The sequence below is a fragment of the Eurypyga helias genome, unplaced genomic scaffold (genome assembly GCF_000690775.1).
Source record: "Eurypyga helias isolate BGI_N326 unplaced genomic scaffold, ASM69077v1 scaffold25609, whole genome shotgun sequence".
NCBI classification, from domain to species: Eukaryota; Metazoa; Chordata; class Aves; order Eurypygiformes; family Eurypygidae; genus Eurypyga; species Eurypyga helias.
Window position 1 is genome coordinate 9,312 of NW_010270587.1, and position 24,160 is coordinate 33,471.

General features: G+C 43.6%; 1 protein-coding gene across 1 annotated transcript in view; it reads left to right on the forward strand.

The window, feature by feature from the left end:
- Positions 1–242: 242 nt before the first annotated feature.
- The window catches only part of PRKCD (protein kinase C, delta), a 28,946-nt gene continuing 5,028 nt past the window's right edge, over positions 243–24,160 (forward strand). Inside the window, exons 1-13 of the mRNA XM_010158516.1 lie at positions 243–376; positions 3,861–4,060; positions 6,799–6,859; positions 15,392–15,548; positions 16,224–16,255; positions 16,873–16,958; positions 17,292–17,421; positions 18,047–18,147; positions 19,332–19,425; positions 20,932–21,062; positions 21,677–21,850; positions 22,387–22,478; positions 23,793–23,855. Of these exons, the coding sequence (XP_010156818.1) occupies positions 262–376; positions 3,861–4,060; positions 6,799–6,859; positions 15,392–15,548; positions 16,224–16,255; positions 16,873–16,958; positions 17,292–17,421; positions 18,047–18,147; positions 19,332–19,425; positions 20,932–21,062; positions 21,677–21,850; positions 22,387–22,478; positions 23,793–23,855 (1,436 nt within the window). The 5' untranslated portion in view covers positions 243–261. The remainder of the gene's footprint in view (positions 377–3,860; positions 4,061–6,798; positions 6,860–15,391; positions 15,549–16,223; positions 16,256–16,872; positions 16,959–17,291; positions 17,422–18,046; positions 18,148–19,331; positions 19,426–20,931; positions 21,063–21,676; positions 21,851–22,386; positions 22,479–23,792; positions 23,856–24,160) is intronic.

Consider the following 24,160-nt stretch of genomic DNA (forward strand, 5'->3'; position numbering starts at 1 on the left):
TTTAACAGGATATGGTTAAAAGGATGTCTTAAATTCAGTCTTTGTACATGTTACGGTTTTTATTTCAGTATGTGCCAGTTTTTCTTCAGGTTTATGGTCTTAAAGTCACATTGAAGGCTTGCAAACTTTAGAGGATAGGTTCTATCAGCTATGATGGCTGCTGAGAAAGGGGTATCGCTTTCTCAGATAGGTCCCAGACCACCAGGTCCTTGATTACTTTTATTTACTTCTTCCCACTTAGGTTGTGTATCGTTGTGAGCAATGGCCCCCTTCTTACGGATATCTTTCAACTCATTTGAGCTGGGACCTGTGCAGAATCAAGGGGAACAACTTCAGCCTTTCTGTGCTATCAAGATGAAGGAAGCATTGACGACAGGTGAGGTTACAAACGGTGATGCTCTTTGAGAAATACTGCAATCCCTCTGAGTCTGTGAATGGTTATAAGTCCTGCTGTTCCTGTCATGCCAAGCACTTCAACTTGAGCTTTTCATTCAGAATGGGAGAAAGCAATGACTTTTGTCTCCCCACCTTAAATCATGAGTTCTTTATTAGTGCTTTCTTGTACTGTGGCCAGAGTGCTCAGCAGCTAGTAGGGTGAAGTCTAAGACCTCAAGTTTCTTACTTGACCACCAACACACAGCTATTCACAAAATATGCAAAGAAGCAGCTGAAATGTCACTTTTGCATAGGTTAAGGCAGTTGTGAATTTTGCATGACAAAGGTTTGCAAATGTTAAAATAGAGCATTGTTCTCTCCAGTTCCACAAGTGACAGACAGCACTTGCAGAGGTTCTGCAAGTGGTAGAGTCTGTGGCAGGTTTGAGAACACCATCCTCAAGCATGGAGCAGTAAATGGTCTTTATTGACTTGGAGGATAGGTATTAATGAGAAGTGTAGGTGGTTGTAGTAACTCAGGCATTTGGCAGAATTATTTGCTTGGAATGACTTGCACCCAAGGTCTTGTTAGCACTTCCCTGTTGAGCAGGCCCTCAGCCTTCAAAGACCGCTTCTTTACAGAAACTGGTCCAAAGGTTTATAGTATTTCATGACATTTAGGTAAAATAAATCACTGTAGCCAAACAGGATGAAAGGGAGTGGCTGTACTGTTAAACTGCGATTGACTAATCCTGCATTATGACCCTAGGGCTTCACAAAACATCAAAGAATGCAGGAAAGGGTGAATTTTCTTCTTCCTCACAATTTGATTGGGCTCTTCCCTTATTGCTGAGGTAAAAACTGCATTTAGAGTTTAAACACAAGGTGCAGCGCCCCTTCCAGAAAATGTCATCAAGCAAATACATTAAGCTCCAAAGAAGCAGTTTCCTAGACTGTTGGGAGAACATCTGAAGAAATGGTGTTGAAAGTGTTGCAGCTGCTGAATGTGTAGAGAGGTGGAAGTGGTCTAAATAAATCCACTTTTTCCTTTTTTTCAGCTGTCTCCTTTTGAAAATTAGAGCAGTCACAACATTTTTCCTCCTTGGTTGCACGTGCCTGTGAAGCATTAAAAAACGGGGAATGAGAGTGCGGTGAACCTTGGAGCAGTGACCGATTGGAGTAGTCAGGAAAAGAAACTGATGCTCCTGTTATCAGTTTGACAAGATCTGGAATAACTTTTGCTGGATTTGCATGCTGAAACATGATCAAGGAAAAGCTTATTGTATAGGAAGAATAAAATCATTTTACTAATGATTAGGCATTAAGCCAGTCTGCAAGCATGTAAAATGTTTTGAAGCCAGTAGTGATAGCAGAGAAACAGAGGAGGGGTCAGAACTGTGTTCTCCTTAAAGTCTGTTCTTTGCTGACACTTAAGCGTTCATTTGCAGTGTGATCCCTGACAAATCTTGATTAGTATGATTTTAATGACAAAAGCAGCATGGCTAGGCTGGAAGTTGTTGCCAGTAATTAAGTTGACTTCTTTGTTTTACACAGGGTAAAAATGTATATAGTAAATAAAGCAGGTATTAATTGGGAATAGGGAGAGTCATGTGACTGGACTGCAGTAGTCCTCTTCACCCCCGTAAGAACCCTACGAAGAGTATTGCCAACTCTTCTGTGAAGGGCTGCTGCTTCTGTAAGCCCTGAAATTATTGTCACAGGTTCTGCAAATCGGTGCAATTTCTCATATTCCCAAGGATGCCTCCTGAAGCGTGCCTTTTGATGAAGGGGTCTGGCTTTAGTAACCCAAAACTAGGTTAGTGTAAACAGCCTGCTTTTAATTCCCCCTCACCTTTATTGTCCATGCTAATAACCCCCAAATTGTGTTCTGTGTGAGCTTTCACTATACGTTTTCACCCTGATACTCCCAAATTCTTCCATAGTTAAGAATACCAAATACAGGGCTCTAGAAGTAGGTTTGCACTGCTGAGAATTTGAGTTTCTCTTTCTGCAGAGTTGCCCAAATTCAAGATAAAAGCTTTTGACTGCTCAAGTTTGCTTTGAAATGGAGGAAGTCCTCAGGTGGCTGTTTGTGAGCATTTCAGAATGCCCTTTGGCAAGCAGGCTGAGGTCTGCTTGTCAAAGTGGTAATTTGTAATGCTGTTGTTGGCAGGCATTCCCTAATAAAGAAGTACCAGGGCGCTATTCGTTACTGTTGTTTGGATGGCTCAGCACAATGGACTGGAGTACATTGAGCAGGTTATTAATGAATGAACGCAAACTTTGCCTCGAGTTTCCAGGAAGACTTTCAAATAACAAGTGTCTAGCTCTTCCTTCGTTGAAGTGAATGTAAATTCTATTGCTAATTTTTGGAGACAGGCCACACCAGCTTCTTGGAGAAGGGTCCAACTATTTAATCTGCTTTGCTACTGTCTTGGTATCCTAAGAACAGGTTACACACTTACGGGAAAAATGGATCCTTTGGAGGTGGTGAGGCACTTAGAAAGCACTCTTTTTTTCTTTTTTCTTTGCAGCAAATGATCTTGATAAGATAGCAGAAATAGTGCAGAATGTACAAAATTATATTCAATTGCCTGAGCAGAATAGTTGGCTCAGCAGCAAATGGCAGAGAAACAAGAGGGAGGTGGCATCACGTGCCAGAGTCACAGTGAAGAGCTGGATGCAGTTGCTTAGGGGGAAGTATCATTTGGGATGTGTTGATGGGAGTACTAAGACACCCAGATCTAGAAATATGCTCAAGCTTGTTACAGATTGTGCAATCACCAGCTGTTTTCTGTGCCTGAGGTAAGAACAGGAAGAAATTAGCTTAACTGGTACGAAGAGACACTAAAACTGTGTATTGGGAAAAAATCCGTCTAATAAGAATAGTGAAGCACTGTAAAACTCCTAAGTCAGGAGTATGTGGAGACAGTCTTATGGGAGGCTGGGTAAATATTACCAAAAAAAGATGGTTTTTGAGATCCTTTCAGCCTTTTCTTTATTCTTTAACTACACAAGGTCTGTGTGTGCTAGAGAGGTTAGATAAGGCCTTGTAATATCCTTTAAAAAGTAGCAATCGTGGCAGAGAGAGAGCATAATGCCAAGTAGTGACTTATGGATAGAAGTTAAACATTGGCACAACTTGGAAGGAGATTAATGAAACGTGGAGCTTTTCATCTCTCAGCCACTGGTTTCAATTTAAACTAAGTCAGTGTCAGATGTATCTTAATTTATCTTATAGCAGCAGGTATTCATTATGATCAGATGACACGTCGTAGGGATTGATACCACAAAGCAGACATGCAAATATTCCCTGTCAAGTTGTGACTGACTAAACCAGCTTCTGAATTCCAGAATGAGATTTATCCCTCCTGGTCTCTCTGGCTCTATGTTAACACCTTCACTGCCTTCTTATTTTGTTGAGCTTAAGTACTAGATCGACGTTATTTGATTTTACAGTTTCTGTCCTTTTTTTGTGGCTTTCAGAGAGAGGAAAAACTCTAGTTCAGAAGAAACCTACCATGTATCCAGAATGGAAATCAACTTTTGACGCCCATGTTTACGAAGGACGGGTGATTCAGATTGTCCTCATGAAAGCAGCAGAAGAACCTTTATCTGAAGTGACTGTAGGTGTGTCTGTCCTGGCAGAGCGGTGCAAGAAAGGCAACGGCAAAGCAGAATTCTGGGTAAGGAAGCAGAATAATTCCTTAAACTTGCTGACCTCGTTATGTTTGTTTCAAGCTGAACGGATCTCTTCTGCCTTTTACACTGTGAGTGTTCGATCCCTTTAGCAAGTCTGGCAGGGCTTGCGAGACAATTATTTTAGCAGCATTTTTGAAGCTGATAATGTACAATCAAAGTTCAAGAAATTGACAATAAATTCTGAGGCATTAGTGTTTGACATAATGGCATGTGTCTTGTTCAGTTCCTGTCTTATAAACCCTAGCAGTTTATATAGCAAATAGCAGATGTTTCAATTGGATCTGATACTGTTATTCATCTGGAGAAGAAGAAAGGTGAAGCTTATTCCAAGGCATTTCCACTTAAAATTTCAGATGTTATTTCTTTATTTTTTACAATAAATTTTAGTTGGCTTGATACTGCTATAATGGGGATCCTTTAATCCCCATTTTTGTTATCCTGGTATCTTGCCCTCATGTCCCAAACAACTGTTTTTACGTGAAGTCAAGGGATATGGCATCTTGTGGAGTGTCATTTGCTCCTGTATCATACCGAGTACAATTCTGAGAGTCCAACTCAGAAATATAACAGGGGAGATAAATTTACAGTTTAATGTAGTTTTAAGTTTAGAAACACACATTTAGTCTAAATTCCAGTCTGTATTATTAGTTGTCAAACTACATAAACCCAAACAACTCTGGAATAATTGTATGCAAATTAATTTCATACCCCCCCATTTAATAAAGTTGCTGAGATTCCAGTCCAAATATTGTGTGACATTACTGTCTGATAATTCTGTAATCTTGAAGCAACTCTAATTAGTGTCCTGAATAATCAGTATTTTTCCACATGCAGAAGTAACATTTAGAAAGGGATATCGGAATATCCTATAATTTGCGGGAGAGCTGTCTAGCTACGTGGATAGGTGATATGATCCTGCCTATCGTCCAGTTGTACGTAAAGCTGTACTCCAGACAGCTCACCCAGAAACTACATGTCTTTGCTAATACAGGACCTGCCCGTCTCTGTATTTGGACTACAGTTAATGCTAAGGAAGTATTGGCTAAATGTGAGCAGGTCTCCTTAAAATCTCACACACAGTTTTGTATTCAAAGCCTTCTGGACTGGAGCATTGCTGAACATGTACACTGCAGGAGAAGACCTTTGCGGTGGGTGGGCTAAAGCAAGGGGAGCAGGTAGTAACAGGTAGATCCTGGGTACATCCAATTTGAGCATCTCGTTTCTCGCCATTGGCAATGCTGGTCATTCCGTGGTAGAGAGTGAGTATGTCAACTCCCTTCTTGGATATGTGAATGCTTTTCCTGAATGCTGGATGTGAATAGGAGAGAGTATCCAGTTATTTGCTTAGTTTAGTATGGGAATACTTTTTTTAAAAACTCTCCTATTCTCTCAAGTCCATTTTTGCTGTAAGTGGTAGGGTTTTGCTCTGAGTATGTGCAAATCTAACTATCTCACCAAGCAGATCTCAGAAAAAAACCACGTTTCTTAAAAGGAGGCTTGATATTGAAGCGCTAGGTCCGTAGGATCTCGCTGGTTTGTATTCACCTGGTACACCATTCTGAAATCATACACTTTTTTTTCCACACCTTAACTTGAAATCTGAGACACAACAATTATCCAGAAAAGGAATTAAAGCTAAGAGTGATCAGTTTTAGTTTCAGTGACGAGTTTTAGCCAGTTCAGTGGTCTGAAATCCTCTGCTTATTATCCGTAGAACAGGTACCAGAGACGTCACCAGCGTTAAACTCCCTCTGCGCAGCCTCAGTCGTGACTTGGACAGACCATCGTGCCCAGCAGAGGTGTCGGGTCACTTGCCATAGCCTGTGAGGTTATTTTTGTGAATGGAGGGACCGACTGTCAGCAATAGCCCTGAGGGCTTTGCCTTCTGTAAGCTTTGTTGGGCAAATGTTCTTGAGTGTCAGAGAGTGCCGTAACGATGAAAACGTAGTCATTATCCTAGCAGGGTAATGGGATTTGTGCGGATACGTTCTCGGGGCATCTAATGTAATTGTGGTTTTCTTTTTTCTTTGTTTCCTCCCAAGCTGTATTTACTGTTAGCCCAGGGATACTTTGCTCTGTGCTGAAGTGACGACTGAATCAGACGCTTTCATGCTTAATAGCTTCTTACCTTTTATGAAGGCAGCAGTTTAAGCATTAGCAGCTACTTTCTGAGCACAGGAACTGACCTCAGCTATTGGCTTAAAAGGCATTTGTTTTTGCTGGTCTGTAGAATTTGCCACAGAAACCACATTTAATGGGTTGGGGAGAGGAGGGGGGGGAAGTAAAATAAATTTTGATGATACCACTGTTTTTCTGATTACAGACAACAGTATTTGATATCTCTATGGTTTGCACTCTCAATAAACATATGATGGATTGTACAGACTTTTCTTTTAAAGTCTGAGTTCCTGTCCAAATTGAGTTTACTAACAGTAAAAACAGAAGGCAACAAACTTCTTTGCAAAAACGGGAAAGGGACATGCAAAAACAATGTGAACTTTGACTGCGCTGAACTTTTGGGTAGATATCAAAGCAATGCAGCACACTAGTAAAAGCAATAGAATAAAAGCTCTCGGTTCCAGCTGCAGTGCTGAGATATGAAGGAGGATTGTAACCCAATAGTTATTGAATATTACACTTTCATTCCCTAGAAAGAGCTGTTTAAATTCCTGAGAGTTTCAATCAACCACATACCTCACTGTTGGTATCTTTCTTTTCACAGCTTGACCTACAACCTCAGGGGAAGGTGCTGATGGCTGTGCAGTATTTTTTGGAAGATGCAGGTAATGTCAACTGTTTATTTCTAATAAGTTATGTTTTGGGTTTTTTTTTTCCACACTCCTTTTGTAGAACACAGGTTGTAGCTCACAAAACGGTCACCTGGTGTACTGAGTAGGATATTCCTGTTGCATTTAGACACTTTTGAGTCTTTCATATGTCTGTCCTTATGTTTTGATGTGATAGAAAAAATATCTTTTTAGGTGCAAAAAAGTTAAATGTCTTGTTCTACCTTATGTGGGAAACTTTTGTGGATTGGAGAACTGGATCTGAGTTTTCTGGGATTCAGATGTCATATTCACTAATCCTGGAAACTGTGGCAGTGAGCAAATGGTTAAGTGTTAAAATGCAAATCTAGTCAATGTTCTGCCATATCAGTTTAAAAAGTGAACAACTGGTCAGAAATCTACACACACTATTTGGAGAAGAAACTAGGAGGTAACAGAAGACAGTTAATTACAAGAGGGGAAGCTTTAAACAGTACATTTAAGTACATTTCCTAAAAGAAATTATGTAAACCTCACAACTTGCTTAGCTAATGGTTAAAACTTTCCCATACTAGAAATCACGAAACCATTATTTCTTGGGAATTGAACTCATCTGCCATATCAGCCTGTCTGTCTCACGTGGTTTGATACTATGTGTTTGTAAATGATAAGTGGAAAGAGTAAACAGTAAGTTTTAAAGCGTTGGTGGGGTTTTTTTCCCCCCCAGATCCATACAGGGAATATAGTTCTGCTCTCCTACAGCAAGCTGATTGTGAAGGTATCATACATTTTCGTACCGTATGTGCAATCTGTGTAACAGTTACTAGGAAAGCAACTAAAGATAGAATGTCATATGCAATAGGTGACATTTCAGAGTTGACATTTTTTCTTTGCAATGGCAAAAACCAGCCTATATGCACTTATTTTGGTCCCCTTCATGAAGAGTTAACTCTTTAAAGCAAACTTCCAAAAAATTGTGTGAGTCTGAAGATGAAAAATTCTCTGTTTATGTACCAGTAATATTTTGGTTTGCATTCCAGCTGTTGTGAGCCATGATACTAGAAAGCTTCTGTCTTAGTTGTGGCTTTCCTGTGCTTTCCCAGTTTCATGGGGCAGTGGTACTGTGAGGATCTATTTAATGAGACCTACAGAAATACATTTGTCCAGGAAACTTAAAAGTTTTCCAACCAAACCTGTACAAAACCAACTTAAGTATTCTGAGTTGCTTATTTATAAATAATAAGGCCAAAGCGTATTTCCTCCTCTCCACACAGACCTGAGGAACAGTAGAGGTAGCATAAGTGAAAACCTTCCATAATTTGCTGTTAGCAGGGAGGCAAAATACTTGCGTGCTCTAAGTACTGAAATAGTTGTGCTTGGTTATTGATCAAAATGATTTAAAAATGGATACAATGTTCTTGCAATTCTTTTCATTGCCTTTATTAGTGATTGCAGATGGTAGCGGTTGAAGCCTAAATACCAAACAGCTCATTAAGTCATGCAATCATACTTTAATTGGCAGGTTAAGGTTCCCTGTTAACGCTCTTGTTAGACCTACTTTGCAACAACTTCCTATTTACCTTCTGCTTTACAGAAAACTACTCACCAATACCTTTTTGGTAACCAAACCACAGAGGCAGTGGAAACTGCCTTTCAAGACACTTAGACATCTATGTTTTGTGAAGGAGTCACTCAATCTGGTATTTGCAGTGTTCGCATCAACACGTTTTAACATACTCTTCCTCCTCAGAATTACAGAGCTCACTCACATCGCTCTCTGTATATGGGTGAACAGGCAAACATCCAATGATTTCTGGCTCATCCTTGCACTGCTGTAAATGTTTTCTCTAGTTAAATGAGCAGTTAGCGGTGTTGGAGCAGTTTGTTAGTGGGTTACAAGGATGTTTGTATTAACTTCCATTCTTTGCATTGCTAAAACCCTCAGTTAATAGTCGACAGCTCAGAGACAGCTCACATTCCTTCCTATCCACATCCCATTTTGTTCGCTCTCTCGTGCACCCTTCCACAGAGAAGTGTATGGTAGCTGTGTTTCTAAAATACTAAAAAAGGCTTGTTCCATAACTGGTATTTCAGTTGTTCCCTAGTTTATTTGAAGGTATTGCTACCCTCTGTATGAGTTATAGGTGCTACCTTTTGTTTGAAAGTCTCCAAGCACTTTGCAGAAGTGACTTAATTCTTTCTTTGGTTTGTTTTGCAAACTGAAGCTGTTGGTTTTCAACCCTTCCTTCTAAGCAGCAAACATTCTGCCGTCTTGAGAAAACTGCTTTTCTCTACTTCAGTGGGAGGCAGCAGTATAGAGAGGTGAGCACGTTATTGCTCCATTATCAGATTTGTTATTTGAGGAAAATTTTCATGGGATAAACAGGTATTAAAATCTGCTCCATGGGAGGCTACACTGAGGCATTTCATTTGTATATTCTTTTTGCACAATGGGGCTTGGGCAGTTAATTTCAGGCTAGATAGGAAAAGTCTTCCCGGCCACAGAGGGTTTTTTCTTTTCTAGACCCTGTAAAACAGGGATTGCAGAGCCTTGACTTCCAGCTGTCAAAGAACTTTGTCTTCTGCACTGTGATTTGACAGTGACTTTGTGCTGGAAATTACAAGTTTTTCTTCTGATGTGTGAAACATGAGAACAGGGTGTTGACCCCCCACTTTCAGTTCAGAATTTTCTGCCCCTCCTTCTCTCGTTGTAGTATTGAAACCAGGTTATAATTCTGTAAAGCAGCTTTAGTTTAAAAGGTGGGAGTTGCAATACTGTAATGCTTTACTGATCTGTGTTTATTCAAATGTAGTTAATGACCTTATCAAGTAAGAAAACCCAGGATCACAGAGGTGCCCTGCTGCACTGCCGAGCATCTCGTGCAGTGTTAGCAGCTTTGGGAGCACGCCTGTGTCTTGGTTTTGAATTCTGAATTGCTGTTTTGCTGGCTTCAGCTTCCTGGAGAAAGGGTTAGTGAATTCTTTCCTTAAAATGCTATAAGATGTGTTGGAAGGTAAGTAGTTTGCATGTAAACTTTTGATATCTCGAAGTATCTCGGAGAGGACCATGAACCAGAGAGCTGTGTATATTTTAAGTGTGTCGAGATGAGTGGTGGGGAAGCATGAGATTTTAGAATTTTTCCTGTGAAAAAATAATAGGGGAAATAACAGATTTGCTCGCCCAAACTGCATATTGTATTGGTCTAAATTAAAATTTGAAGCAAGTTTCTCTACGGATAAGGTGTGTTGGGGAAGGATTGTGGCGTTTTTAGTTAAGTGATAAGGATGGGGGCTGAAAAGTCAGAACTGGACTGTATAATTCTAAATGGGGAATTTGGTATGATTTAATAATTTAACTGAAAAAATACAATTTTGAGAAATTTGGCAGGTGTGGTAGTTACTCAGAGGCACCTAGCATCCTCTTTAATCTGCATCTAGAAGTACGATCACATGAATTTAATAAAAACATATTCCAGCTTGATTTTCTACAGGAAAATCAAACATTTGCAGAAGTAGTAGTTCCATAAGCACCAAGTTGGCAGTGTATTTGGTTGGTAAGGTAGTGAACGCGTTGTGTATAGCAGAGAAAATTTGATACAGTTTATACATTCACAAGACACTTGCCTTAGGTGCTGTATTTTTAAAGGTTGGGTTTACTGTGCCGTTGTAATTTGAAGAAGGAGAAAACCCGTTTTCCAGTTTATTCCCTGTTTTACCACAAGGAATGAGGTATCAGGTATCCAGAGGTGTTACAAGGAATGAGGTATCGGGTATCCAGAGGTGTTAAGCACACCACTTCCACACTTCCCCAAGTACCCTGTACAGCTGAGCACAGACTGGGAGCACAGCAGCTCTGCGGGTGGTGCGAGCGCTACGAAGAGCGTAGTGTGGACGTGGGATTTTTATCTCCTGGGTTGAAAGGCAGGGCTCGTTAAAACGCTGGTGTGTTGGTTTAGCACTGGTCTAAAAGACCATGGGCTTCATTAATGCTGAGGTCAGAGGAGTTCAATAGAGACGTGGTAAAATAGGTGCGGAGCAGCCCACCCGGATGCTCTGCGGTGTCGGTCCAAGCAGCAGGAGCTGTGGGCTCCGTGGCCAAGGCAGGAATTCATTCATTTATCCGAGGAGCAGGCGAGAAGCCCATGTCCCGCGGGGGTCCCGCTCTGCACAGAACAGAGCATAGCCCACCAGTAGCTTTCTTAGAGTAGAAACACGCACACTGTCATGTGTAGCATACGGACCATTTATTAAGGAGTTTTGACCGCTCGTGCCAAAGCTTGTAGTATAGCTGCTTGGGGCCGGGTGAGTCATTTGAGAGTACGTGCCAGCCTTGAGAGCAAATAATATTGGCTTCTGCAATAGCAAATTATTGGTGTGGCTGCTTAAATGTCAGCAGTGTAAAATCCACACGTACTGAGAATGGAGGAGATGGCTTTAAAAAAGCGAGAGAAGTACATAGCAGTATTCATACTCTGCCCGTAAATGAAACATCGTGATAATCACAAAACCCCAGTGATTTAACATAGCAAGCTCACGCCACAGAAATATAGGCTTTCGGGAAACTTGTATTTCTGTAAACAGTTTGTTGGGGCGGTTTTTTGTACAGCTGATCTGTAAAGCAGTCCCCTCCAGGGCCAGGTTAAAGAGCATTTTTTCTCTGAGCCGGTTCATGCCAGGAAAGTCTCCTTCGTGAGGAATAAGCTTTCCTTTTTAATGATTGCTCTGCGAGATTAATATTTTGCTTGACCTGGAGGCATGCTTCCCTTTCAAACAAAGCCAAGTGCAAGGCTGCAGAACAGCAGAAGGGGACACTGAACAGAAATGTTAGTGGGGTTTGTAATTTAGTGTAAACTTTCAGGCAAATCTCAGCTTGAGGAGCCAGTTAGCTGCGAAGATGTTTTGCCTGTCCCTGTTTGAAGTCCCAGTTCTTGGTTTCTAACAGTAGCACTGTTATCTTTCCTCTGTTCACAACCAGAACCACAAAACAAGCAGGTTCCAATGAAAAATGAACTCTGAAGGTGGCAAATATTTTTTTTTCTATTATTTATTGTAGAAAGTCTAGTGTGGTTATTGTGGAGGTTGTTTTCATTTGTCCTTGAACTTTTGAGGTTCAGCTGAGACAATCTGACATCTCACCCTGAGCTTTATTACAGTTCAGCGGAGTCCTGGCAATATTGATTTAGCAAATGTTTTCCAGACTATGGCTCGGGTGTTATGTTAGCAGCTGTAAAGACTGTGAAATATTTAGGACTGGCACGGCAGTTAAATAGTGTACACACCAGGACATTACTGCGCTGTCAGCTCACAGGCATGCTTAATGGTTTCTCAATGAGAATGTGGCACAGAGGAGTTCTGGGTGCATTTGCCAGATCAGCTGCAAGTTTTGAGAAGGGACCTTGAAATACGTGAATGATGTAGCAGTGATAAATATTAACCACAGCCCTCAACAGAGCAAATAGATTATGTTTAATGGTGTGTGCTGGGTCCAAAATGATTAATTTCAGGTCCAGGATGCAGAGGTCCCCTGGACTCTAGCTGCTGTTTTGTACTCTGATCGTGTGCTGGCCCAGGACAAGCGTTTAATCCATGGAAATCCTGGCTTGCTCACAGGGGAAGCAAAGGCTTAAATCCCTTTGTGTTTCTTCCTCCCCCATCTCCACCCTGCAATCATACAGTTCTTGGGAAAGTTACTTCCTTGCAATTGTTAATTCTCTCTGTGCTTTTGAAATAAAACCTCTATTCCCCAGTAAAGTCCATGTTTGACTGAACTTCCTAAAACTTCTCTGGACCAATACGCATTCAAGGTAACCTGCCAAACACATCCATGGTAAATCAAAATGCACTGTCATTTCAGAGCCATCTCAGCTTCGGGTGCGCTTGACTTACAGCTGCTGCCCAAACCTCTCGGCTGCTTCTCAAGTGTACAAAAACGTTTGTAGCTAGACTTTGATAGACTGGTTGGTTTTGGCCAAGGTATTTAGTAAGGCAGCTGGTTGTGCAGACTCTGTGTTCTCAGATGCAGGTTTTGAAGTTTTGCTGTGCTCAAGGATTCTTCACAGTTAAAGTATGTTTAAGGAAAGTGGGATTTTAGCTTTTTCTTTTCCTGTCTCTATGAACTAAGTGGTTAGTTTATTCACTACCTTCTCAAACAAATTGATGCCAGCCTCACACGTTTCTGTTAAGGTTGATACCACCATCCCAGACGGGGGAAACGACACAGTTTCCCATCTCTCAATCAAGTTTTGTCAGGCACTTTTGCCCACAGTACCAGCAATATTAAACTGCTACAAGGATTTCAGCATGAGGACAAGCAGCATCCTGTTCACCCAGTGAATCCTGTTAGTTTCTCGCTGAACACTTGGTTTGTTGGCATTACAGACTATAGGGAGGCTTTTGTCCCTTAATCTACCCCACCACAGGTTATCTCCTCAGAATACATGCTCTAAAGCAGCACGCCTTTCTCTGCTTTGTTGCTGTGACTGATTAAATCACCCCTATGAAGACATCCTTTTCATGCAGCAAACAATATGAAGTATTGCTGACCCTCCCACAGCGCTGTTTTCCCAGCACGCACATCTCAGTGTGGGGTTTCCCTGAAGCCTTTGAGAGGCGGTGGGTGAGGTCTGTGTATTTGCTCAGCAGGATTAAACAAAGAGGTAGGACTGTTTGCAGACTTGGGCAGGCTGGAAGTGCCACAGCTGATGGGCGTTTTTGCTGGGTGAACTCCGTGGCCTGTAGGGAGAGCAGCAATGAATCCTGTTCCTGGAGGGAAAGAGGTAACTCGGTGGCATAGTGCTGGGGCAGCATAGTGCATGCTGTGAGCTCTTTTCAGAGGGAGGCGGGATGGGTGTCTCTCTGAACCAGGTGGCCAGTTTCTCAGAAAAGTGCATTAGTACCTAGTAGCAAAACCCAGGGGTCTTTCTTTTCACTGATATGCTTAATCTTTCCTTAATCTCAGAGCTGACGTTATCCTTTCTTTTCTAAGACAGAACATGCTGCTGTTGGCTGTGACTGATAAATTAGTTCAGGACACCCAAAAAGGTATCAAGTGACAGACTGTATTCCAGGTTCAGCGGTCTGTTGGAACAGCAGTGGCAGCAGCCAGCTAATAAAGTGACTGGTTGCAGCTAGCGACCAGGGAAAGATAGCTCCTGGGTAACTTGGTAGTAAGCTCAGGCATTGTGACTTGGCAAAGGAATCGAATCTGTTCCTATCAGTATAAAAAAGCAAAGCTCCCACTGACACATAACAGGCAGCAATGAGCAAATAAAACCCAATTGTATTCACAATGAGAAAAAATGCACTTCTGGCTTTTTCCTCACTCGGTTGTTGTGGGAAGTCCCACCCTGCAAGCGGCAATCTCCTGTTACCCGAACCTTTGCAGCACTTTCAGCTGGTGAGCCGTGTCCACGTTTCTTCCAGACTGAGACCCACAAGGTGCTGGCCAGAGCGGATGCAGTGGGTGGTTGATCAGCTCCTCGTGGCTGATTCCAGCATTTATCATGTTTTCCTGCTGGATGGAATTGTCCATCAACAGCTTCTCTCTATTGACAAGAAACGTGCCCGAGGGTTAAATTACCAGCTACCCGGTTTCTCTTGATACACCTTCACGGGGTAACCTCTGCTACAGACCCCTGTTGTTTTCAAAATGTGTAAGTAAGGTTATATAGTCTGAGTTGTGGCTGAAAGACCAAGACACAAAATACTCGTTCTTTGTACGAGAAACTCAGAAGCTGCTGTGGAAATAACTATAACCTGTAATGAAGGACCTGCGTGAGCCCGTTGGACTCAGCCTGTAAACTTTTTGCTGTTTTATTTCTTGGTTAATGTGGTGTGTAATTTCTGTGTAATATATTATTAGGTATGTACTACTGTATGCAATAACATGACTGTAGCATTATATAGTAATATATACTGTGACCTCATGGGGGCAAGGAGGGGAGAGGAATGAGATGGGGACACGGGCAGGTACACCATCAACGTTATGAGGTAGCATAATGGAAAATCCAATTGAAAAGCTCATGTGTCCTCGCTGCTTAATGGTCCTGGAGCCTGGAAGAAGTCCATCTAGCAGGAATCTGGCCCGGCGGTGACTCAGGAGGCCCTGCAGCCCTCCACCTGCATTTCTGCTGTAGTCCTGGTTCACAAGAAGGCTTCTGCTGAAGGAGGAGACCCTCCTCCTTCCAGTAAAACGTTTATTTCTCTTGCACGTGAATCACATACGGTATAGCAGCTTATGTTTTTTTTTCAAGAAACAACTGGTTGTCATTTCTGTACCAAGACTGTACTAAAAAAAACCTCTCAGCTTGTTTGCTGAAGGCTTCTGAGTGAGCAGCAGAGGGAAGTGCTTGCAAACAAGGACATGGAGGCATCTTGGGAAGCAGCGTGTGTTCCACCCTTGTTGGACCGAAAGTCTGCAGATTGCAGGTGTAAAATAAGTAAAAATACGAGTGTGAAACAGAAAAACACACTGAACTTCTCTGAGAAACAAATATTAATCTTTGTCATACCTTGAAGTATTACAAGTGTGTCATTTTATCTGCCCCTTAGACTGCAAACAGTCAATGAGGGAAGAGGAGGGGACAGTAACTATGAACAGGAGAGGAGCCATCAAGCAAGCCAAAATCCACTACATCAAAAATCATGAATTTATCGCTACCTTCTTTGGACAACCTACATTTTGCTCTGTCTGCAAAGACTTTGTATGGTAAGAAGGAAACAACTGAGCTTTCCCCACCCCTAAGGGCCAGATAACTGCAAAATTCATTTCAGGTTTATTGATATAAAACATGACATGTAAATTCGTGTGTGGTGGGAAATTGAAATTGTCCATTTTTTAACAGTATCGTTACACCTAAGAACCAAAGTTGTCTCTTTCACATTAAAAAATAGAACTTGAACATTTTTGCCACTGAAACAATTGGCAAAAATTCCATCACCATCAAGTGAGATCTGGTCCGTAATCAACAGCAGCTCTCACAATAGAATGAAATGGGTGGATATGAGAAAATAATGTTCAGACTTTGAGATATGAAGTGGCTGACAGCAGAGTGAAGACCCACAGAGAGCAAGGAGCTGGGACCCCTTTCACCTAAGGCTGTTTTCATAGTAGCTCAGAGCAGGATTTCCCATGTGATTGAGACCTTGTCTTTTCGTGGTTTCCCTCCTAATTTGCTGGTCTACCAGAATGCATTACCTTATCCCCTAAACCTTGCTTTCCTAAGGCAGAGGATTCTGAATAGCAGAATTTAGACCAGTTTATTAATTGGAACATATATTCCCATAGACAAAGGATTGATTGGTTGACGTGGTAAAAATAAAAAACCCCACCTTTTATTACAGCAAATGTATGTTTCTGATTTCTTTGTCGTTTGTTTTTCAGGGGACTCAACAAGCAGGGGTACAAATGTAGGCGTAAGTTGATTTTTTTTACCTTTTTCTTGTACTTTTTCCCACGTGAATCTGTAGATCTAATAGTTACTGTTCTGTAAACATGCATGGCACAGTGCATCAGCAAGTGGTAGGTGTCCAACATCAGTTTTGCAGGATAAGCTAAGGCTGTCTTATTATAATTCCTGCCTGATTTTTCTTAGACTTCGCTGTTCTTCTCACAAGTGCATAATGCTGTTGAAAAGTTGCACTCGTTTATGGCAACAGTTTTTGTGAAACCTCTTATAAAATGAATTACAGTTATTGAGGGGTTTGACAGCTGAATCAAAAAGCGCCTTTGACTTGGTCACTGAGCATCACTCCAGGCAGCAGCGGAGATATCGCAGGGTAAAACTCAAAAGCATAATATTGTCCTGTTACCAAATTCTGGTGGCATTGCCTAAGGTTGAGTTTAGAAATAGAGTTTATGATAAAAGAAAATGGGGGAATCAGCTTAAAAATTATTATAATCTCGATAGGTAAGGGAGGTTTTGGTGTCTATAGTAAGATTTCATACCACATCGCACTGTGAAATGCGAACACCTCATCCCATGTATTTATTATCTGAAGGAATCCTTTCTTTTCTTGTGCATGTCTTGAAGAATGCAATGCTGCTATTCATAAGAAGTGTATCGATAAAATCATCGGGCGGTGCACTGGTACTGCAGCCAACAGCAGGGACACAATGGTAAGAGCTGGAACAATAGAGTGTAATTATGTAATTAAACACTCCTGAACTAACAAAATCTCGTATGGAAACGGCCAAGTCCATCTGGGAGGTGCTTGGCTGTACAACCCAAGTTACCGTTGTCTCCTGTAACGTGCAGCAGGTGAAACTTCCAAGTGAGAAAACCAATTAAAAGCCCTTCCGGGGGGGCGTGGGTAGTATTTGATGGGCAGATTCTTCCCTGCTAGGTGAGGGATATTGAGACTGGGGTATTCAAGATAAAATTGTAGCTTTGTAATGTCTGAGCAGTTTCCTGTTTTGGGTAGAGTCCCTCACCCCTCTCCCTGTCCTCAGTTTCAAAAGGAGCGTTTCAACATCGACATGCCTCATCGCTTCAAAGTTTACAACTATATGAGCCCGACCTTCTGCGACCACTGTGGCAGCCTGCTCTGGGGGCTGGTCAAGCAAGGACTCAAGTGTGAAGGTATGGGGGCGGAGGGAGGGCAGCTGTGATCTCTCGGTGCTTTTCCAGGGTTCCACCGCCCCATAGAGACTGCTCTTGCCCCACACCGTGCATGTCTGTAGGTGTTGTATAGCATGGGATCTGCCTTGGTCACCTGTGGTTGAAAAAGCTTTTGTACTAGAGAGACAAACAGGCACTTGGCTCACGCGACGGCTCGGCCGGGGGAGCTTCTAGTGGGGTCAGAAAGATGCTGCGCGGGTGTAATCTTTGAGCACAACCAAAATTACTACGTTGGGAATAGCTGAGATTTGGTGAGTCTGATGCAAGGTAATGCCTAAAAGTGCATTGGGAGTGTTTACTGTACATATTGCTTTTATAATTCTCCCATAAAAAGGCAAGATGATCTTTATTGGAACAGATTTTGAGAATAAAGCAATGATGATTTGACGTTTTTTCCTGATGAACAATTTCTGTAGCCTTCATTGAGTTAAAGACCAAGACTGCAGTTTTGTTAACGATAACAGATCCGTGTCCAGTCTGGTCTTACAACAGCGTTTCTGAACTGCACAGAGAAACAGCCCTTTGTGTTGTAACATTGCACAGCATTTCCCTGGTGCCTGTATAACCCTCCTTACCTTTCTTTCAGAATGTGGGATGAACGTGCATCATAAATGCCAGAAGAAGGTGGCCAACTTATGTGGAATAAACCAGAAGTTGCTAGCTGAAGCTTTAAATCAAGTTAGCCAGGTAAGCCTTGTCTTCATTTCTCAGGCAACTAGTTGGTTTCAGAGCATTTTGGGGCTTTTACTTCATCTTTTCCACATCGCTTTTTTGGGGAAGTGAGTTTGGAACAGAGGAAATGCAAACAGCTTTCTCTTTAATCTGACCTGTAAAGAGACTACCCAAGATGTGAACACCCTGAAGCTGAAATTGGAGCGGGTGGGGGAAATCCCATTCAACAAAGCATTTTCAAAAAGGTGTGTGGTTTCCCAAAACCCCACTTTGTCCTTCTGCGGTGCCAAGGTTATTCTCTCCCGTTCTGTTTGATTGTTTAAACAGTGCGATCATAGTGCTGAAGTCTGGTTTTCCATGCTTCAGCTTTAGAATTCCACTTGGATGCTAAAACTAAATAAGTACGGAGCCATAGATCAGATATTCTCAGTTTTTATTAATCTGATATGCAGGCACACAACACTCCTCTGGAATTAACACTGGCCCCATGGTTTACACCGCTCGGCTCCTGCTGCAGCATGGCTGTCTCTTGAGGTGAACTGCTGACTTGCAGATACAGATTCAGACACGAGCTCTGAATGAAACAGGAAAATATGTCACAGAAGCCAACAGTATTTCCCTCTGAGCTGAGTGTTCCGAAGCCTTTGGGGGTATTTACGTCGAAACCAGCAGGAGCTGTTGTGCCAGCTCTTTCGCAACACACAAAAACTTGGTCTTTTCATGACTAAAATTTGATCTCGGGGATCTTCCAGACATAAAACTTGTTTCCATATGCAAAGGGCAAATGTATCACGTGGATACGACTTCCGCATGTCCAGTCTGACAGTGATTCCCATCTCCTCTTTCAGATGAGGGCATGTCCAAGGGGACATTTTCCCATATTTTAAATTATTCCCGCAGTGGATTCAAACCATTATACCTTTAATAATTCAGCAACAAACAATACAACACAGAGTGTTCAGGAATTTCAATGACTTGTTTTCTTGCAGTGAAGGAAGTAAAACAATTGGCTGATGTGAAGCTGCAAAGAAGGTGGCTCAATAGTCTGATCCAGACTTCTTGTGCAAGGATCTGTACCAGGAGACAATAATTAAAAAGAAAAGCTTATACTGCCATCATGTTACGTTTAACAGCTATTGCTATAAGTCTTTCTAAAGTAATCGTGCAAATATAATTTCAAATGTTCCCCTCCTCCTCAGAAATCTACACGAAGGTCCGATTCTGGATCTGTAGAAAGTGTTGGTATTTATCAAGATTTTGATAAGAAACCGAGAGCTCCCGGCGATACGACAGGTGAGAAAAGCTGCAAAGTTTTAATGTAGCTGTTTACCTACCAGACTACACAAGCTAACAATTTTAAGTCTTTGTTCCTGCCTTATGTTAGACTTTTTTTTTATAGGCACCGTTACCTAAGAAAAAAGCGTATGTTTCTTTTTTACCCTCTCCTGGCCACACCAAACATCTACATAACTTGTGACAGATACCTGTAGTTTTTAGTCCACCAGCATACCCACCTCTCTACAAACTGCTCGCTTTACTCACTGCAGCACAGTGACCCAGGGTGGACGGGGGATGCGTCGCTACAACACGCTTCCCTCCCCCGTAACTGAAACAGCGTGCGCGTTGTTAATTACCCCGATTTGTTCACAAACCATTAGAAACCAGTGACAAGTGCTAATCTATTTTAGGACATAAGCAGCCAAAATACAGCTTGAGACTGAGTGGCTGAAATGGTTTAAGTAGTACCTGGAATCTCTACAGATTCAGAGTAAGGTTTTGTGGTTTTTTACACCACCGCTGTCTCAGCAGTAGCAGTGTGTAAGCCTTATTTTCCTAATTGCTAAGCTATGATAATTGGTGCAGGCTCGGCACAAGGTAGGGGCTGGGTTTGGAGAGGTACAGGATTTTATATATTCATCCATACATTGAGCTAATTCTGTTGAAATGCCCAGTAAGAAAAACTTTTTGATATTACTTACCATGCTTGTTCTAGGTTTGCCAGGACAGAGAAAAAAAACACCCTCTTGCAAAGGTGGCTTAATTGCATATGAAGTCAGGGTGCAGTCACTGGGTTGTCACGGGCGTCGGGCAGCTTGTGGGGCCACACATGGTGTCAACTGCTGGTTATCATCTGCGTCTTGTTAGTGACCCAGCAGATGTCAAAAATGTGGGACAGTTACTGATTTCAGGATATACTCAGGATAAACCTGGGTGACTGTGCTTCTTGGCCAGCACTGGGCGTAAATCACGTCTCTCGATGGCCTCTCTGCTTAGGCTGAGGGACTGGCCTGCTCTCTTAACAGACCAAAAATAATGTGCTTATAAGCAGGCCTTGCACAGTATCTTCTCCGCATTCTGCTCTGGATCTTAGTCCCAGGGGAACGTTAGGGCCTTTTTATAATGCCCAAGTACTGCTTAAAACAATCAGAGATTGAATTCAAATCCATTACTATCGAGTGTGCTCACGTAATGTAACTTCATAGACTCACGGAATGGTTTGGGTTGGAAGGGACCTTAAAGCCCATCCAGTCCCACACCCTGCCATGGGCAGGGACACCTTCCACTAGACCAGGTTGCTCCAAGCCTCATCCAGCCTGGCCTTGGACACTTCCAGGGATGGGGCATCCACAGCTTCTCTGGGAAACCAACTTTGCAGGAGCTGACCCTTGTGTTTGGAGTCACTGGTATTCCAGCAGCAGATGCACTGAAATAGCACATCAGTAGCTAATTCTTAGTGGGGCATCCGAGTTGTGTGGTGTTTCTGCATATGCTGAACTTTAAACTCCCTGTTTCAATTAGCAGATAGCAGCGAGTACGATAAACTCTGGGAGGGAAGCACAGCCAAGACGGCGTCACGAATCGCAAGGAGAAAATTCAACATAGACAGCTTCGTCTTCCATAAAGTACTAGGGAAAGGAAGTTTTGGAAAGGTATGTAACAAACTTGTGGAGCTTAAGGTGACCGTCTTGCTTGATGCCTGCAGTGCGATGGGCTGTTCTCGTTAAACAGAAAGGTCTTGGGTAGATGATCCGTGAGCAGAACTGAGTGTAGCCCCCTTTGACGAAGGCGCTAGGAATTCATCACCTCAGCCTCGTCTGCGCTCCCAAGGGATTCATGCCACACGACAGTCTCTCCGTTGCTCAGTCTCAAGGCAGAGGGGCTTCCCTTCATGCACCAGGGTGCTAAAGGGTATTTTGTTTGTGCACTCTGTGCAGAAACGGGGGGGAGGGCAGCATGACGTCCCCAGCGTCCGTCTGCGGTTGCCTCTGAAACCACAGCTCTGACGAAGGAACAGGCTTCGCGCACCTTACGTCCGTGACGCTGACCGAGAGCTGCCCTGGAAGCTGCTGTGCCCGTGTTACGTGGTCCTTGAGCCCCGTCTCTCTGCCCAGCAACTTCACCTTCCCAAATCTCCCTCACCTTCCCCATTTACACATTTAATTGTCCTTGCACCTCCTCTCACCACCTTTGGCTTCTCCTTAGCGCTACCACCAGCAGCAGGCTCTCCTACATGTGCCGTAATCGCATCCGTGGCTTTCTGCAGGTTCTGCTTGCTGAGCTGAAAGGGAAGAACGAATTCTTTGCTGTCAAAGCGCTGAAAAAAGACGTGGTGCTAATTGACGATGACGTGGAGTGCACCATGGTGGAGAAGCGGGTCCTCGCACTTGCGTGGGAATATCCGTTTCTCACGCACCTTTACTGCACGTTTCAGACGAAGGTAAGAGAGCCCGAAGCCACCGGCAGCGCAGCGCACGCAGCCTTCCAACGGCTGCCGCTACCAGCAGTCCAGCGAGAGTAACGTAGCGACGCAAGAATTCAATTCCCTTTCTTGGCCACTGTGCAGCACTTCACAGGCCTTGTGGGAACTAAATATGACCCCCAGATATGTTGATGAGGACAGAATGAGATCAGAAAAACACCTGCCCAATCTGGAACAAGAGGCAGTTTAATCTATGTCCTTGGTCTTAGCTTCACCCTCAGTGAGGGGAGGAGATGTCTGGCACAGGTAGAAGTCAGTAAGTCTATTTAAACGCATATTTTTATTAAGGCTAGAAACCCACAGAGCAAAAGATCAGCTATTTAGCTTGTCAGTTCAAGACCAGGCTACTCAAATCTGTAGGAGCCTCACACGCTCTGGGTGGTGCATGAAACAGAGAAATACTTCAGGAGAGGAGGGAAGTGGCTGCTCGGTCCCCAGTAGCCACACGGCTACTCCATACGTGGTTGCAGTATCTTCCGTTTTTTTGCCAACAGGATCATCTGTTCTTTGTCATGGAGTTCCTGAACGGGGGAGACCTGATGTTCCACATACAAGACAAGGGGCGTTTCGATCTCTACAGAGCAACGTAAGTCCGCACCCCTTCAGCCCCTGTCTCCACGAATGATTTTAGTCGCTGTGGTTTCACGGCTCCTAGTTACTGTTACTTGAAGATCACTGGAGCTGGCCACCTAAAAAAATCCAAACATAGTGTATTACTGTTACTTTACCGATCACAATTGTTTAGTTTTGGGTCCGTTTTCCCTCCCTCTCCCAAAGGCAGGAGCGTTTTGTCACCAAAAGGGGTGCACGCAGGACCTCAGAAGTACCAGTGCGTCTACCCGTGAGCACTGGCGCTGTTGCCTGACCAGGCTGGAAAACCACCTGTGGTGCTGTGCGAAGGAAACGGACCAGACGGGATCAGATCGAGGGCTGTGGCATAGAAAGTGCCGGGGTAGCAGCCAGCTGTGCAGGTCAGGGCAGGTTTTCCCCCTTCCCAAAAGGGGTGCACGCAGGACCTCAGAAGTACCAGTGCGTCTACCCGTGAGCACTGGCGCTGTTGCCTGACCAGGCTGGAAAACCACCTGTGGTGCTGTGCGAAGGAAACGGACCAGACGGGATCAGATCGAGGGCTGTGGCATAGAAAGTGCCGGGGTAGCAGCCAGCTGTGCAGGTCAGGGCAGGTTTTCCCCCTTCCCACGCTGCCCAGCGGAGGTCTGGACACGGCCCCTCCGGCTTACCTGCGTTCCAGTGCACACCTGTACCCCCGGCAGCCTCTCCTGGCGTCTCGGTACCTGTCTCTACGTGTTGGGTCAACAGCCGTTCTGCTGTACAGAAGTGGAAACGACTTAGCATTTGTTCACTTAAAAAACCCACTTTTAATACGTTTGTGGGGCAGGAGGAAGCATTCTGTTAGCATTTTCCTTCATATCCTCTGGGTTATCACCTCCTTATTTGAGGAGAGTACCCCGGAAGCGATGCTGCTTTTCAGTCTGCTGCCACAAAGGAGAGGGCGAGCTCCATTTCTACCTGAGCCACCACTGCCCAGCCCCTCCTAAAGCAATCCTGTCAGCACCGTCGCTGCTCGGAAAGGCGCGTGCCTACCGCCAAAACCCTACAGAGACTATTCCAGAGGAGAACAGGGCCGGTGTTCCCTAATGGAAGTGGAACGAAGCATTAAGGCAATGTCCCCTCTGCTGTTTGGCGTTAGATAGTACAGATGTGTGGTGAAGGGATGAGCCGGCAGATGACAGCATCCAGCTCTATACGGATGGGCTGGTGTTTGGAGCGGGATAGGGTACTTCTCGCTCCGTGCGGAGACGCACACGGCAGCTCTCGGCCAGGGGTACTGACTGTGTTTTAACTGAGCGAGATGGATTAAAAGATGTTTTGGTCTTTTCAGGTTTTATGGAGCGGAAATTCTGTGCGGGCTGCAGTTTCTCCACAGCAAAGGCATTATTTATAGGTGAGTACCGAGCAGCTCCCGTGCGCGACCCGCGCGTTGCCTCGGCGCTTCACGCGCCTCTGAACTGCTGAGCGATGTGCCATCCGTCAGAGATGTGGTGTTACTCCCGGGGCATTAACATGCCTGAGATGAATCTCTCTCTGTGTGTCTTTTCCTTGGCAACCAGAGTGATGGAATGTTATTGATGTTGCACAAAAGCGGTTTTGTTTCCGTTATTTTTAAACGCTGCCTCCGGATCATGAGTCCCTCTAGTCTGGAGGTGAGGGAGAAGGGTCCCTGAGGCTTCCCATTCCTACCAGCCTTGG